The following is a 17,951-nucleotide window of genomic DNA, read 5'->3' as shown; positions in this document are numbered from 1 at the left end:
TTGGTAATTATCTAAGCATAGTTGGCAAAAGCATGATTTTGCCGCTTTAAAATGGAAGAGCTGGTGATCCTACACAGGCCATTATACACAGGCCGTCGTAGATTTTACCCTCATTTACCTGGTTTCCAACTTTAAGTGCATAGATATCCAGGCATAAGAGGGGTAAAATAAGAAAGCGAAGTTCCTTTTAACATTTTCATATTCAACTTTTTTATTGGGTAATTTCTGGCCGAATTCTACCATATTTTTGAACAATTTCCCAAAATTTTCCAAGCGTTCCCAAAAATATCCGTTTTCTATAAACGGCCGATAAAACAGCAGGAATTTCTATAAAAATCACCGGAAAATGACTGAAAATTTGCAAAAAAAAACTATCCTTCAAATCATCTAGTACAAGACAAAAACCACAACTGTTACATAAGGTCAATGACCTAAGTAAGTAAGTAAGTAAGTAAATAACAGCATCCATAAAGAAATCTCCATAAAAATTACTCAACGCTCTAATTCCCATCCATAATTACACCTAACACTCTGTAAAAAAGTATCCACTACTATTTTTATATTTAAATTATTCACGGACAATCAACAGAAATTTCCTTTCCGCCATCTCATTTCCTACACACCAGAACGCTGTACAACCCAAAAAAAAAGAACAAGAAGACCACCATCACCGCCAAAACATGATGATGATGAGGTAAAATAAGCAGAAGCAAAAAAAAAGAAAATTTTTCTTCCTTTTTTATTTTTCAGTTCCTCAATCACATCAGATGTAGGGATAGGTTAGGTAAGTATTTCAAACATCATCATCATCATCAAGAGTCGGAAGAGTCGAGTGAGTTGGGGGCGGCATAAGAAGAAGTTTAAGAAAAAAAATGGAATCTTTCCGCTATTTACATAAGAGTAAGTGTAAGAAGTTTGCTGATAACACGACAAGAATATGTGTGTCAGGAATCGCTTAAAGCTAAAAAACATTGAACGATTCAGGAGGAAGAAAAGCTCACAATTTTTTTTTATTTTAATTGCTTCTCAACGAAGCGTAGATTTTAATCGCGGAATTTCCTCTCCGTGTTGATAAAATGTTTACAATTCGTGCTTTTATTGCACAAGTGAGTGAAGTTTTTTTTGGGGAAGGGAGTGGATGTAAATGATGTGAGTTTTGGAATGGGGTCGAAGTCTTCTTAGATCTTGTATGATAAAGTCGACTTAAATCGACTTTGACAAATGGAGTTGAGCAGACTTGAATTGACTTTTTCATACAAAATCCGAGTCGACTTGGACCTCTGAGTTTTGGAATTTGATTTCTTTGAAAGACATCTTCTACCTGTTTACTTCCTTTTTAGTATGTAACACTGGGCAACCTGTGTGTTCCAATTTTTGTAAAATACTAAATGACAAATTTTCGATTTTCAGTATGCGCCACTCAGGCTCAACTCTAGGATAAAACATTCATGCAATGCCATATCTTGATGTTAAACAGTATGGAGCAAGTCTGTCTTGGATATACCTTTATCATACAAGGAAGTATGGGCATACTAGAGAAGAGAGTCCTTTAGCTGATAAAGTGCTCACTCTGAAGAGCAATGTAAGCTGAGAACAGTACTTACTAGCATGCTCATCTAGTCTACTGGTAGACAAACTCATGTTCTAGACCTGAAAATCACATAGCGCAGAAATGACTGAAAATCCAGCTTCCAGCTGACTTGACTCTCGCTGAAATCTCGCCTAAGGCCTGATTCCAACGAATTTGACTTTTGGTCAGAGTCACAGAGGACTGTGCCAGATTTTATTGGTTTTCTACGACGAGTGACTTTTGAAAAAATCAAATTAAATCAAATTAAACAAAAATAATTGAATATGGAATTAAATTAGCTGAATAAAGGAGGAAATAATGCAAAAATCTGATGTCTTAACGAATTTTATATATTTGAAAGTCATCAGTAGCTAGTAAAAAGTTAGCATTGTTCAATGTCGCAAGAAACTAGAAAAGACAATAAGCATGTTCAGGAAAATACACATAAAATTGAACACGTTCTTTTATATTGATTGAGTATGCTCTGGAATACTCATAAGCATCATCATTTTCTTCATACCTTCATTTAAATGAGTATGTTCATTGTCTGTTACATAAAATCAATCCATACTGAGTCACAAATCTCTTTATCCCCTCCCTCACCATCCATATCCTAATCATCACTGACGAACATCCCCATTAAACATGATATGAACCTTAAAAAGACACACATTCACAATCAACATCTGTTTACATTTGGAATTAAAAAAAAGAAGTTTTAAGAATGAAAAAAAAAGGAAAAAAATTTGCGGTTTTCAATTTATTTTTCTACTTCCGCAATATGTTCTGGAACGATTGGAAAATTGGAAGTCATCATCATGGAATGACTTCCCGCGCATGCTCATCTCCATTGTTATTTGCCGAAAAACGTGACACTCATTCATAAATTTGTAAAATTATTTCCACATACAGCAACGGGAAAAAAAGTGCATTTGGAAGTGATTCTCTCGCTATAAAGACAGCAATTTTCGAATATTTACGCTCAGTTCCCGTTGTCGATTTGAACGTGTCGAAGGCAAAAGGCATTTTTTTTTTGAGTTTCATGATAAAATAAAGGACTTTTTTTAAGAATCGCGTGCGAAATTTTTTTATTGTCAAAAAGTGAAAAAAATAAAATAATAAAAAAGTGAGAGAAAAAAAATGAAATTTTTAAGGATAAAAAAGGAACAATAAATCATGAAAAGGATGTGAAAAATAGACCAAAAAAAAATAAATTTAAATAAATTTTCAATAATCTACGATATAAAATAAACAAATGGAATTTTGCATGAAAAAGACACGAAATAAAATAATTTCATTGTTATATAAACAGTCATTAAGTAAACAGCACAAAGGAGGAAAGTGAAGGCGCCGTCGATGAAAAATATTTTGATTTAAAAATCCCTAAAAAAAAAAGAATAAGAATTTTTTTTGACAATTTTATTTAATTTTGTGTTTAATATTAAAGTCAGTGCTACAGCATGTATAAGTTTTGGATAATTGGATTAGTATTAGCAATGCTCGAAGGTAAAAAAAAAATTGTTCTATTTCCTCCCCTACACAAAAAATTTATAATTCTCATTGTCATCTTATACATTGTGAGACATACACAGCATGTCCTCACACTACCTCATTATAAAACTCGCGCTACATGCATGTGGAGTAAAGAAATTGAAAGTTTTCTTCGTCGCCTTTTTTCCTCCACCTTGACATGTGATGTATATACGACTATGAACATATCAAACAGCAGGGAATCTGAGGAAATGAACTTTAATCAGATTTTACTTCTTTTTTTTTTTTTTTTTAAAAAAAATTTGAATTTAATTTGCAATTTAAATTTTTTTTTTGTTCTTCTTCCTTATGTTACTTCTTTTTGTGGGGATTTGTTGTGATGTGATGTGGAATTTTACTATTTTGGGTATATCCAAAATTGATACAATGTGTATGGAAAAATAATAGACGACAAAGATGAACTTTGGGTCTTTAGTGAAGTGTAGAATGGACCTAAGACTCTAAATTTGGTCTAGGACTCTACTTGTGATACTTACTTACTGGAACCATGCTCCGACTTGGAGCCTAGGTTATTACAAAAGTGCCTTCCATCTGACTCTGTTCTCCTTGTGGTACCTTCTTGTGATCTTGTGATACATAAAGTGAGAGTGATTTTGACAATTTTTGATGCTATATAAAAGGGATTTTTAGAGTTGAAATATTATCTTTACTAAAAATTTTGTTTAATGTGGTTAGGATTAATTTAGATGAAAATCAGGAACGCTCGAAAATTATTTGTGTTTTCAGAAATTCATTGTTCTTCATTAATTCCTTCCGGCACTATTTATTTAATACAGTTTTGTGAAACTCAGGTGCTAAGTTTTAATATACTCAGTATTCATTACTTTTTTGGTTGGAGCGCACGTGAGTCTATTGTCGTGTGGAAAGAACGTCTAGAGAAACCCCCTGGCTCTATGCTTTCTCGCTATCGGCATCGGGATCGGGATATCTCGGGATTTCCCGACCCCGAAAAATCATGGGAAATCCCAAAAATTTCAATCGTGATCTCGATCCCGAAAATTTATCGGAACCGGGATTTCGAGAAAGCATACCTGGCTCTTTCCCCGTTCTTTTAATCACTTCGAATTTTTTATAAAAATAATCAAGTTTTTATAAACATTTTGAAATTTACAATAAATATACAAGTTCACATAAAAGTCCGAGTATCCATTAAATTAATATCTTACCACCATTCGTGATGGGGTTTTATCAAGGTTTTATATTATTGAACATATATTTCGGCCTTATTAATGTGTATGCATGACAAGGATGAATTTCTAGTGAAGATTCTCAGATAAAATATTCAATTATATGTGTTAGAATAGCTTGATCAGATATTACTCAAAAAAATGACATGAGTGGACAACTTGACATTATGTCTGGTTAATAACGAAGCTTAAGGTCGAAAAATGACGAATATGGAACTATTCCAGACTGAGAAACTTCGCGGTAGTACCGCCAAATACCGATTTATTTCATATAAATATTCCCATATTAGTATACACAATACAGCCTATTTGACTCTAGCCTTAAGCTTGATTTTATTGAATCTGACATTAGGCTAGAGACAGACTGACATGAAGCTGAATTTTCGACAATTTCTACGTTGTTTGCCTTTATATTGCCAAAAATCGAGCACCAGGCCAATTTGACTCTGGTCTAAAGTTGGATTGCATTCAATCTGACCTGAAGCTAGAGACAGGCTCATTTAAGGCCGGATTATCAGCAATTTCTCCGCCTTGTGACTTCCGAGACTTGAAAACCATTAATTGAAGATCAAAAATCCTCAATTTAATTTTTTAATGAAAATCAAGCAGATTGTTAGAATTTTTAAGTAAATTCAGATTTTCTTTAGAAAATTCAAGTCAATTTAATTCAAAATTCGGAAATTCTGACGAATTTTCACTTCTTAAACTATCAATAACCAAATAACTCATATATAACGTGAAGCTATAAATCTGCAAACATCTGAACAGCTGAAGTGTATTCCCTCCATTTTTCCCAATAGACATCACTTAAAACCACCCCAATTTCCACAAAAAATCACTTTCTTTTTGTTTTACAAAGGAAAAATTTCTCATTCATACTTTATAGCACATATGAAATTTAAATGAACTAGCAGAGATTAAATAAACGATGAAAGATTGCGAGGCATTTGAATATGAAGATTTTTTTGATTAGAATACTAGAGAGATTGCTTCATTATCATGGCATGATGAGGATGCGATTTTTTGTTGTTATCTGATAAGATATCCTTTGAGTGGATCAGGTGCCTTCGGAGAATTTAAGAAGCCTTTTCAAAAGGTACTTGCTTTAATTAAAAAGAATAATTAATGAGGGTGAGGCAAAAAGGGAATTTTTGAAAGAGTTGAATTGATAGAAATGTGCAGTAAATGTTTTGAGATGGAATTGACATTAAAGTGAGTGACGGAAAGCATAGGGAGCAGGAATGGAGGAAAATCGAGGTTCAGGTTAACTAGACTCTTGGATTAGACCTGATTTTATTGAATCTAGTCTAAAGCTTGAGTCATGCTGACCAGGAGTCGGAATTGTAGCAATTTCTACATTGTGTGCCTTTTTTGCTCTGATATTAAGTCGGATTACATTGAATCTGGCCTTATGCTAGAGTCAAGCAGACCTGGAGCCAAATTTTTGACAATCTATTCGTTATATGCCTTTTTATTGCCACAAATCGAGCACTAGGCCGATTTGACTCAATCCTAATGTCTTATTGCATTCAATCTGACTTGAGACTAGACCCACGTTGACCTGAAGCCGGATTTAAGTCCATTTCTACATCGTCTGCCTTCCAAGACTTGAACAAGCATTTCCTAGTGACCTTAAAATCCTTAAAAATACGAAAATCTATTAAATCTTGATAAAATCAGCTCTAATAAGATCAGCAAAAAAATGCAAAAAAAAACATATTTTCAAAATTATATTCACAATTCAGCATCTTATATGGATTAAATTTGAATAATTTTTTTGTTCCTTCTTATTTCAATCAAATTTGGTTTTTCACATTCAGGCAGCCTTTCAACAAATGATGAGGAAGAGAAAAAATTTTCAATTCATTATAATCAAAATGTAAAATACCCCGAAGTGCTTCCATTTCTGATAAAAAATAACAATTTTTTTTTGTGTATATAAACGGTTTACAAACAAAAATTCATAAAGTGTGATTTCAAAATTATTCGGGAAAATTTTTTATATTTGAGTGGATTTTATGTAAACTTGAGTGGATTTTGTGGAAATATCTGATTTTGTATTTTTGGATATATGTTAATGTAATTTTTTTGATGTTTTGATAAGTTTTGAAAGCAATTAATGTGATGTGGATGAAATGAGGGGAGTTGAGGGTGCTTAGAGAGGTGAATTTTAATTGGTTTTGGATTTCCTGGGGGAATAAAGGGAAGGTAGATGTTGAAATATTCATGAATTTTCGTGTTTATGACTAAAAAGTTATGGAAAACTTTCTTGTTAAATCTGATTATTTTTAGATAGATTTTAACATCTTGTGAACAATGCATATTGTAGGGAGAATAATGAGGGGAAAAAGATTGGATTTGGAAGGCAACACTTCTTTTTTTTGGATATAAAAATCCAATAAATTATGTTACGTAAAAGTTGATAAACCCCTAAGTATGATTCGATTCCCTAAGTTGGTTTATCGATCAATAATCCGTCTCTAGGCTGACAAGATTCTGGTATGGGACTAGATTTTAACCGTGTCAAAGCCACGTTGGCCTGCGGCTTTAATCATATTAAAATAATTTAAATTCAAAATATAGATCCACACGTGAATTGAAAAGAACCAAAATTAAATCGTTGCATGCAATTTTTAATAAACCCAATACACGTGCTGCAGATGCTAAAACTCACATCTAAAAATAAACCTCAATTTCCCATTTTAAAACTTTCAACTTTCTAAAACATCTGCCAGTAAAAATCTCCATACACAAAACAGACATTCAACACTCAATTTTCATCCGCTTAACTTCTCAAGTTTTTTTTTCATCCAGCCTTAACAGCAAGTACAGAAATATCAAACGTCAGATATTCTCAGAAGGAAAATTTCATCACGAATAGGATTTAAAATATCCTGAAGTATTTTTTTTTTACCCACAAACATCTTCTTTATCATTTTTCACATACGCTTGGCTGTATCTTAACATTAGCCAAAATTTCACATTCGAATGAATCTCACATCAATCACAACAGAGAATTTTTCACCTCTAATCTCTAACAGAAGCGTGTTTGAAATTTTTAATCAAAATTTTCTCAATTTTATAGTCAAAAACAGGGTTGCAAAACAGAATTTGTACGGTTTTTGTCTATGGCAAGCGAAAACAGTACAAATTCTTGATAATTTACATGGTTTTTCTTACAAAACCTATCAAATTCTTGATAATTTATATGGTTTTCTTACAAAACCTTACAAATTATCAAGAATTTGAACTATTTTCGTCTGTTACAGTCAAAAACCGTACAAATTCTTGAGTTTTTCTGGCAAAACCTCACAAATTATCAAGAATTTGAAAGGTTTTCGTCTGTCATAGTCAAAAACAGTACAAATTCATGATAATTTATATGGTTTTTCCTACAAAACCTCACAAATTATCAAGAATTTGTACGGTTTTTGTCTATGACAAATGAAAACAGTACAAATTCTTGATAATTTGTGAGGTTTTTTCAAGAATTTGTATGGTTTTTGTCTATCACAACTGCCTATTTTACAACTCTGACTAAAAAACTTCCAAAAAGGAAGCCACATCGTCTTAATAATTTCATCAATTTAATTAAATTGTAGCGCATGTATGTGAATTGTATCTATTGCTCATGCGACCGCAAAGTCTTAATCAAATATTCAGTAATCCTTCAACAAAAAAGTTTTTTATTATTCTTGGCAAATATTATTATATCGTATATGTAAGAGATATTTTAAGGATGTTAATAGTGTTGAATGAAGTAGGGTTTATATTTGAGGGAAAAAGATTTTCTTTTTTTTTTTGCTTCCGTAATGGTTGAAGGAGAAGAAGATATACTTTTGTGTGTGTGGAAGTTTTGAGTTATAAAGGCTGATGAGGGGTACTTTTGTGAAGATTGATTGACTTGATATGAGGATTGCATTGTTTTCTTTTATATGATTTCATGAAATGTGTAATATATATGAAATTGGAAATTATATCTTTAATTTGTAAAATGAGATCTAATCTCTAGCGGGACATCACAGTTGACAACATTTTAAGTCGTAAAAATTAATCAAAATTGGCTGTCAGAAAGGGCGACCAGAGGATATTTGAAAAATATCGTGACAATTTTGTAAAATCGGAAAATTTCTAAATTTGGCGCTATTGGGATTGTTTTGGACTGCATTCAGTTTTAATAATCAAATTTTTTTTTGGGGCATTTTGGGACATTTTGGGACATTTTGTAGTTAATACGGCAAAATAAAGTTGTCCTAGCGAACACGTTGAGCTTAGGATTTTCAAACCTAGGATTAAAATTGACTGAATCATGGAACTGCATACAATTCAATCAGAGGATTAACATTCCTAGTTGTAATGTTCTGGAAAGGACAGTATTTAATGGGGTTTGACTCTCCATATATTTAAATATTCATATGACTCAGTAGTTTAGTTATCTCATAAATTGAAATTATAGCACTGATTTAAAAAGACTGGGATTCAAGACTCAAAATTAAACAACAGTTCTATTCTCAAACAGAAATATCATTTGTGGGGTTCGACGAAGAGCAGTAGGTTGTGCTTCCTGGATTTACGAGGCAAGCAATTTACGACTGCAATTTATAGTTCTTCCAAGGCTGCAGGCCTGATCATTAGTATTAGGGCAATATAAGTTGGTTTAAAGTCGTAAAATTGGTAAGCGGTACAGGAAGAGGTACTTATGCCAGAAGCAACACAACAGTCAGGTATCTTGTACTAAAGGATTAACTACTTAACTAATTTCCAGTTTCTTAAGCATTGAATATTGAACACCATTTAAAAAACTATTAAGGAACTTAAGCATGCAACTCATATTCAATGAATAAAGTTACAATCCTCTGCGCGCGACGCGGTTTTGTCTTCAAGACCACCAAAAGCAGTAACTTGAGTTTCTATTCAATGCCTTCTTAAAACTGCATTCAAAACTGATAAACATGCCACACTCTTGGTTAAAAGTACAAACAATAGCATAGCATACACAAAACTCCAGCAATCTTCCCAAAAGTCACAAACAATCTTTTGGGTTAAGGTAAATATTCTTCCAGTAAGTCAGAAAGACTTCTAAACAGTTTGTAGAGCAATTAAGGTGGAAAATTTCTGTAAATCTGTTGACAAAAAGAGAAAAGTTTTGTAATTTGATATTGTAGATGTATAAACGATGATAATTTCTACATCCTACCTCAAAATATCGAGAGAAAAAAGGTATAATTTAATTGTAAAGTTCTATAGTGATATAAAGCCTTGCTCGTGGTATTGTAAAAGAGGATAATTTATTGACTTTATATCAAGTCGTAAAAATTCATTTAAATTTTTAATGACTCGAGGGGAAATTCGAAATTTTGTCAACCTCCATCCACAACCTCATCTATAATTCATCCTTAATTACAATCAACTATGACTTTAATCTTCATATGAAATTGAATTATTCTTGAAATATGTCTTAAAGTACCGGTCCTATCCATGCTGAATTGAAGAATTTTTCTTATAAGAATGCAAGCAATTACTGTCAAAAGAACTCTAAATCAACGATGAATGTGCTATGGGAGAAGACTGTAATTTTAACATAGCCACACATATACATATACATACATTCGGCGTGCCATAAAAATAATTTATTGGTTAATGTTGTAAAAAAAATATTTTTTTTTCTCGTATGTGTAAGGAAAAAGTTGTAAAAACAGTGAAAGTGGGTAACTGGAGTACGAAAAAAAATAAAAATCTGAAAAGTCACGTCGGGGTTGTTGTTGAAGGTTGAATTAATTTTGGTTGGGACTGTTTTTTTTTCTCTGCTTTTTTTGTTTTTATAGTGATTTAGTGGAGGAGATTGAAAATTTATGTTAAGATATAATGAGATGTTTTGGATTATTGGATGAGGGGATAAATAATTGGATTTGGGGTGATTGGATTTTGATTTGGGATTTTCATTTTGGTGGAGTTTGATTTAGGATTGTTCGGATTTTGTTCAAATTGACTCATCTATTCAAAATTCTGTTTTAATAAGATCAATTTTGCTAAAAATTACCTCAATTCCATTATTAGTTGCTCAATTTTGTTCTAAATTGCTCAATTTTGAACTCAAAGTAGCTCAATTCTGTTCTTAATTGCTCAGTTATGTTCTTAATTGCTCAATTCTAGACTCAAAGTAGCTCAATTCTATTCTAAATTGCTTAGTTTTGTTTTAAATTGTTAAATTCTGTTCTAAATTGCTCAATTCTGGACTCAAAAATGCTCAATTCTGTTCTAAATTGCTCAATTCTGTAGTAAATTGCTCAATTCTGTTCTAAATTGCTCAATTCTATTCTAAATTACTAAATTTTGTTCTAAGTTGCTCAGTTCAGTTCTAAGTTGCTCAATTCTGTTCTAAATTACTCAATTTTGTTCTAAATTGTTCAGTTCTGTTCTAAATTGCTCAATTCTAGACTCAAAGTAGCTCAATTCTGTCCTACATTGCTCAATACTGTTCAAATTTGCCCAATTCTGGACTCAAAATAGCTTAATTCGGTTCTAAATTGCTCAGTTCAGTTCTAAGTTGCTCAATTCTGTTCTAAATTACTCAATTTTGTTCTAAATTGCTCAGTTCTGTTCTAAATTGCTCAATTCTAGACTCAAAGTAGCTCAATTCTGTCCTAAATTGTTCAATACTGTTCAAATTTGCTCAATTTTGGACTCAAAATAGCTAATTTCTGTTCTAAGTTGCTCTATCCTGTAATAATTTGCTCAATTCCGTTCTAAATTGCTTAATTCTATTCTAAATTTGCCAATTCTATTTAAATTCGTTCAAAATTGCCCAATTTAATTCAAACTTCCCCAATTCTTATCAAATCCTAATCCACAGTTCTTAAATTTCACACATCTTTAATTTTTAAAGTCTAATAAAAGCCAAAAAAAAAAAGTTTCATCACTTCCTTGCTACATCTCATTTAATTTTATCGATTTGATGATAGAAGCGAGCTTCCCTAACAGTACCTCAGGGACACGTTAATCTTCAATTTCAACTCACCACTCAATTACTTCACAACATATAAAAAAGAAGGAATCCACCTAACTAGACAAAGGAGAAGAAATAAATTTTTAAATCACTGAGCATACAAATTGGCATTCAGCCATTCAAAAAACAAATGAATATTCACTATATATCCACATAATGGCACAAAAGGCAAACAATTGTTATATTAAGGATGAAAACAGAGCGGAAATCGCGCGCTTGTCGTGTTACACAACACAAAAAAAAAAGTTTCTCATTTTTTATTAGACGCGTTGAAGTTTTTATGTAAATACATCATACATCATAACAGCATAACATGTAAAGCAACATAAATTTTCTCTTTGTGAATGTTAAATTACGTGAAAGTTTAAGCTACAAAGAATTCATGCCATAAAGTTTCTTACAATTCTTTCCTATTATTCATCATATCTATGCTCGGCGTGTCTATGTGCTTTTTTATTTTATTCATACAAATACGAACGTAGGATAAGAGGAATATGCCATAAAGACATTTCACGTGAATTCATGTGGAAAATTTTTCTCACATAAGAAAAGAAAAAAGTTTTTTTTTTGCAAATTTCCTTTATTTTTTTTTCATATTTTTTTGAGTGCGAAGAAAAGCTTTTGAATGAGTTGAGGAAGAAATAATTTTGAATAATGGAAATTCAGGGGTGTTGGGGAGGTATTTTTGTGTGTTTTTTGGCAGAGTTTGAATGTTGACTTTATTGAAGTTTTGAGATTCTAGGAGTTAAGTCGACTTGAGTCTGGCCTGAGGTGAGATTTCATCAAATCTAGACTAGAACCAGAGTCTCGCTGCATGTTAGTGGGATTTTCGGTCATACATACATCGTATGCCTTCCTTTTTGAGAACTAACGCGAGTATCACAACTCGATTAATTGATTCAAAATTCGGCACCAGGTCGCCATGTCTCTGGAATCCGAATTCAGCAACAAAGTCAAAGACACACCGACTTGATCTAGAATTTTTAATCGATTAACCAATTTTTGCAATATGCTTAAATTTTAAAAACTAAGATGAACCTATTTGTCGTGGCTTTGATGTGTTAGGTAGTGTGATATTGGAATAAACCGGCATTTAGTTTATCAAACCTCATGTTTGTTGGTGAATCTGCTCTAAATTCCTGAACCGAAAAGTATCATGCTTACAAAATTGATTAAATGTCCTCATGAGCATGTTTACGTAGGCGAGTATGCTTATTGTTAGTTAGAGATGTAATGTTTTCAATGTCACAACGATTCACAGCTTGCATTCTTCTTTGGTTAAACATTTTGAAACTATTCTAGAAACTAAGTTATTGTCTTAATCAACAGGCGTGACAAATCTCATAGTTTGCTATAAAAACAGCCGATGTGGTGCCGTCAAGCCAGTTTCTGTGTCATTTTGTTATTTTTTTGTCAACACAATCAGCACCTTTATTGTATTTATTAGAGATTATGTAACTGACAAGAAGTAAGCAGCAGATTCTTAATTTTAAGTGAACGGTCCATAAAGTTTCTATTTGGATACAGTATATACAAGAACCAAGAGGACCAACAGTGTCCTCTTGTGTCAACACCTCGGAAATACTGTAAAGTGACCGTTCACGTCAACTTATACGCTTCTACTTCTACCATATCTATGGATGGAAATAAAGATCCATAAAAGAAGAATAAAAGTCAGTCAAAGTCAACCAAAGTTTTTCGGTATGCCTTTATAGACTTAGAAAATTCCGATACCTTAAAAGTACCAACACAAAAACTCTCTCAAATTATTTTTTCAACACAAACAAACTTTTTCAAACTTCACTTAATGGCCCAAGCAAATACTTCAACAGAACATTTTTCAAAAAAAAAACCTTTTCTGTGCCATTTGTTTGGTTTGGCTAATCAAATATTTGATCCATAACAAAGTATGAAATTCATAACGTCATAAAACTTTCTCCTACATGTCTTCTTTACAATCCAAAAGAATTTCATTTTTCCATCAAAAAATCATAAACTTGGGGGAAATTTTTCGTTACTACTAACCTTTTAAGTTTGAAGGCAAGCAGAGTTGGGAAGTAGGGATCTGGTATAGACAAAAACCATACAAATGCCTAATGGTGGGTATTTTTTATTTCAAAACCATACAAATTACTAAGAAATTGTAAGCAGAGTGGCAAAACAGACACCTGTCACAGGCTAAAACCATACAATTTCCTGACAGTATGTAAGAAATACTGCAAAACCATACAAATTATCAAGAAATTGTACGGTTTTTGTCTATGACAGATGTCTGCTTTATGACTTTGCACACAATTTCTTGATAATTTGTATAGTTTTGAAATAAAATTCCCATTATTAGGAATTTATACGGTTTTTGTCGGTGACAGATGCCTGCTTTGTAACTCTGTGTGTTATTGTTTGATAATTTGTATTTTTTTGAAATAAATTTTGATAATTTGTATGGTTTTAACTTGCAAAACCATACAAATGTTTGAGAAATTGTACGGTTTTAGTCTATACCAGGTGCCTGTCCTGCAACTCTGCTTTTAAGTTTGAATTCAAGTTTTTTTTGTGTCTTCTTTTCCTTAAAAATTGTTCATTCTCTCCATTTAGCTTGTATAAAAGCCCTGAATCAAACACAAAAGAGTATGAAGTAAATGATAAGAACACGCAGGAATAAAAACACACGACGAAGGATGTCTGTAATATAAAACGTGTTTCTTTATGCTCTCGTGTGTCTCCATATAAACAGTTTCTCTATTCACTCACATCCTTATTCCCCTTTTATTTACTTTCATTGTGTTGTTTTTTGACACTTTCAAGTGAAAAGGAAGTTTGACGTAAAAAAATAATAATGAACAGATATTTGGAGCAAATTTGGAATGAGACAAAATATGAGATTTATTTTTTTTCTTATGCCACAAACTGTTTTTTATGAGATACTTTGAGAATATGATGTGATATATGCTTGAGGAATGATGCGTGTGGTTATTTTGCTGTAAAATTTTTTCGACACAAGCTTTATGCTAAAGTTTTGTTGTGTTTTTTGGTTATTAGCTTTATGATGAAAGGAAAATTGTTCTTGGGGATTGCTTAGTTGCTATGTCTAGAGATTCCACAGCTATTTTTTTGCGTCATGGCACACCTTGGTGATAAGCCTCAGCTGAAACTCAATTTTTGCCATCAAAATATACCTGAAGGTCTAACCCCAAAATCAGAGTTGACAGCTTTTTGAGAGATTGTACTCGAAAAGTTCAAAAAGGCACCTTCATTAGAGGCTGGATTCTCGAAATTCTCTATCTGGAATGCACTTGTGACTTTGCTCTGGAACGTTAACCAGAGTTGTCAGGTAAGTGCATGTGGATAGGTGCCTGTAGATAGGTTTATGGGGATAAGTGCCTAGCTGTATCTTGCATTATTGTAGGCTTGTCATAGGACAAATTATGTCTTAGAATTCAGCCTGATAGGTACCTCTATGGAGGTGTTAACTAGAGAATTAATCAAGCAAATGGTCACTTAAGTAAGTGCAACACGAGCAACACCTCATATAACGACGTTATAGAAGCATTCGCCACAATGTCTTGACGACATTCAAATTATAAATGCTTTTACTATCCCCATTAAGCCCCGTTCGGGGTTCAACGCAGTTATGCAACCATAGAGAGCATCAAACCTCCAACTACAACATAAAAATCATCAGTTCAAGTTCCTCTTTACCATCACCTTCCTTTGCCAAACACCCAACTTCCAAAAGTCAACGTCCCGAAAAAAAATTAATGCAACACTCAAACGAGTGCTACAAAATGACTAAATAAGCTAAAACTAACTCATTTCACATTTCCCTTAATAAGCACACACATCACATACCTTAAAAAGGAACTCCTGTTCAAAAAAGAAAATCCTTCACAAAATACAAGTTGAGATTAATTACGAAATGTTTTATGTTTTGAATGTTAATTAAGATGAGAAAGCTTAAAAACTTGTACACTTGACGTTATGGGATGCGGAAGGAAAAGAAAAGTTTTTTTTTTTTTTTTTGTGAAAAGTTTGATGCACATATATAAATATTTTTCTACAGGAACGAGCATTTCCTTGAAAAAATAACTTTTTGTGCACTGAGAATGATATATTGTGACATTTTGTGAGGCGCATCACGTTTTGTGCTTTAATGAAATGCAATTTTGCAAGTTGGAAAAGTTTAGAATTATTTTTGAGAAGGTGAGTAATTTTGGGAGAGTATCTAGGAATAGGAAGAGGTTATTTGGGTATTTTAAGGTTTAAAAGTTGTAAAAAAAATTGAAGAAAAATTCCAGGCACTTTAACAAGCAGTGAGGATGCTCTAAAGAGCTTGATCCTTAAAAAATAGAAGATGAGGATGCTCCAGACTTAAGAGCACTTTCTCAGCACGCTCTATGTCTGCTATAGCTGCATAACAACAATTCATTTCGCAGAGCTTCACATTAACAACTTCAATGCCGGAATTGCAATTTAATAACTGAAATCCGGCGCCATACTGACATTATTCTGTCTTAGGCTAAATTACGTTGAATTTCGGCCTCAAGCCAGACACACTCTTGCTTGGAACCGGATATTCTAAGTCTCGTGCTTTCCCGGATATGTCATGATATCTTGCCCACTCGAATTGTGTTCACAAAAATTGTGGAACTTTGCAAACAAAGAAGACTTGCGTAATTCCGATGTAAAATTAATTGTATTGCATTCTTAGAAAAAGCAATGCATAGAAATCGCGTAAAAACGATGTAGTAAAATCAGCCATTGATATAGCTTATGGCTGCAGCTTATTAACCTTTAGCTCATGCCGACACAAATACCAACTCTGTGGTGAGTTTGCTCTCTCTCTATTCACCACAACTAATTGTGGAAGTCTCCCAAAAACGTAGTAGCAGTTAGTTGAAATTAAGATTATATCTCAAAAGCCTTTTTTGATGATATCTCTGCTTCTGTCATTGCTTCATCTTTCCATTTATACCTGACATAATACATTTTTTATACAGTAAAAAAATAACCACCTGTTGGATAGACGGCACACAAAAAAAGTTCTGTATGAAGATAAAATGCCTCAAAAAAGGATTTTTCATCTCCTTTTTCCCTGAAACTAAATTAAATTATGATAAAAAAAATATTAATTTTATCTAGGGCGGCCAACTGCTGTATTTTTGGCAGGACGCTGCTGTACTTTTCAGTCTTGTTGCTGTGTCACGACAAAGCCTCAAAATGTCTTGATTTTTCAACAAGTCGAAAACTCCATGAAAATTTTGGAATTTTTGACAAATTTTGGAAATTTTGACAAATTTTTGGAATTTTCGACGAATTTTCTAATTTTTGGAACTTTTGACAAATTTTGGAATTTTTGACAAATTTTGGAACTTTTGAAAAAATTTGAAATTTTTGACAAAGTTTGGAATTCTTGACAAATTTTGAAATTTTTGAGGAATTTTAGAATTTTTGACAATTTTTGGAATTTTGACAAATTTTGAAAATTTTGACAAATTTTGGAGTTTTTGACAAATTTTAGAGTTTTTGACAAATTTTGGGAATTTTGGCAAATTTTGGAATTTTTGACAAGTTTAAAAATTTTGGATTTTTTGACAAATTTTGGAACTTTTGACAAGTTTAGAAATTTTTGACAAAATTTTTTGAATTTTTAACAAATTTTGAGCATTTTCGTTTTGAAGGTTCGAGTTCAAGCCCAGGACTGAAAATATTATTTTCGGAATTCCAATTATTTTCAGCATTTTTTTGCGTTCTCTGGCCACCCTAATTTTATCGCTCACAAAAAAAACTTTCCCCTAATTCCCCCCAAAAGACAAATTTTTTTCAGTTAAAAAACATTTCTTTTTTTTGATAATTTTTTTTAAATTATCATGATTATGACAACGAATTAGATTAAAAAGTTTTTAATTATCTTCATTAAGTTCCATCTTTTTTTGAACTTTGCGTACAAAAATTGACAAAAAATAATTCAAAAAATTAAATTAAATTAAGAATAATTGTTAGATTTTCTATAAATTGTGACACTAAATTATCCCGCAGGTAGAATCTAATTTATATGCTAATTTTAATGGCATTATTTTCACTTTATTCTCATCGAGAGAGAGAGAGGTTAATTTAAAAAGCTTCTTATAGTCATCAGCAACATCAACAAGCCATCACGATTTAATGTCAAAAAAAATTATTTAAATTAGGATGGAGTGGCAAAATTATTGAAATAGAGGTGTGTGTGGTGAGGTGGGGGGTAATGGGTTCTGTGGTGATTATGTTGGGGGGTAATAGGCTAAAGGTAAGAAAAAGGGTTATAGAGACTAGATTGAATAATTGTCGGGATTGTCACGATGTCAAACACTTTTTGATCTCAAGAATCTCTTGAATCCGACACCAAACTAGGGTCACGTCGACCTAGTATATAGGTTTTTGATTAACCTGGAATTCGACATAAAGCTAGGTTCACGTTGGCCTAGTGTTAGATTTGAGATCGATTAACCAATTTATGTCATTCGTTAACTATTTATAAAATTTGATTGAGTTAAAACCGGGATTGTCTTTGTGAATCAGAGTGGCTCGGTGGCGGAATGGTTTGTTGCTTTGCTATAAAATTATTGCACACCGACGCAATGATCATGGGTTCGAGATTCGG

General features: G+C 32.4%; 1 protein-coding gene across 2 annotated transcripts in view; it reads left to right on the top strand.

Annotated features, from left to right (window-relative positions):
* Positions 1–2,634: 2,634 nt before the first annotated feature.
* The window catches only part of LOC139091536 (uncharacterized), a 49,820-nt gene continuing 34,503 nt past the window's right edge, over positions 2,635–17,951 (top strand). Inside the window, exon 1 of one of the 2 annotated variants that reach the window (XM_070641670.1) lies at positions 2,635–3,076. In XM_070641670.1, the coding sequence (XP_070497771.1) occupies positions 3,031–3,076 (46 nt within the window). In that variant the 5' untranslated portion in view covers positions 2,635–3,030. The remainder of the gene's footprint in view (positions 3,077–17,951) is intronic. The other variant, XM_070641671.1, reaches the window with a different exon arrangement.

The sequence above is a fragment of the Chironomus tepperi genome, unplaced genomic scaffold (assembly GCF_022539635.2).
Source record: "Chironomus tepperi strain 1889 unplaced genomic scaffold, CSIRO-AGI_Ctep_v1 contig_247, whole genome shotgun sequence".
Lineage (NCBI taxonomy): Eukaryota > Metazoa > Arthropoda > Insecta > Diptera > Chironomidae > Chironomus > Chironomus tepperi.
Note: the sequence above shows the minus strand (reverse complement) of the source record. Positions and strands in the feature narration are given on the sequence as shown.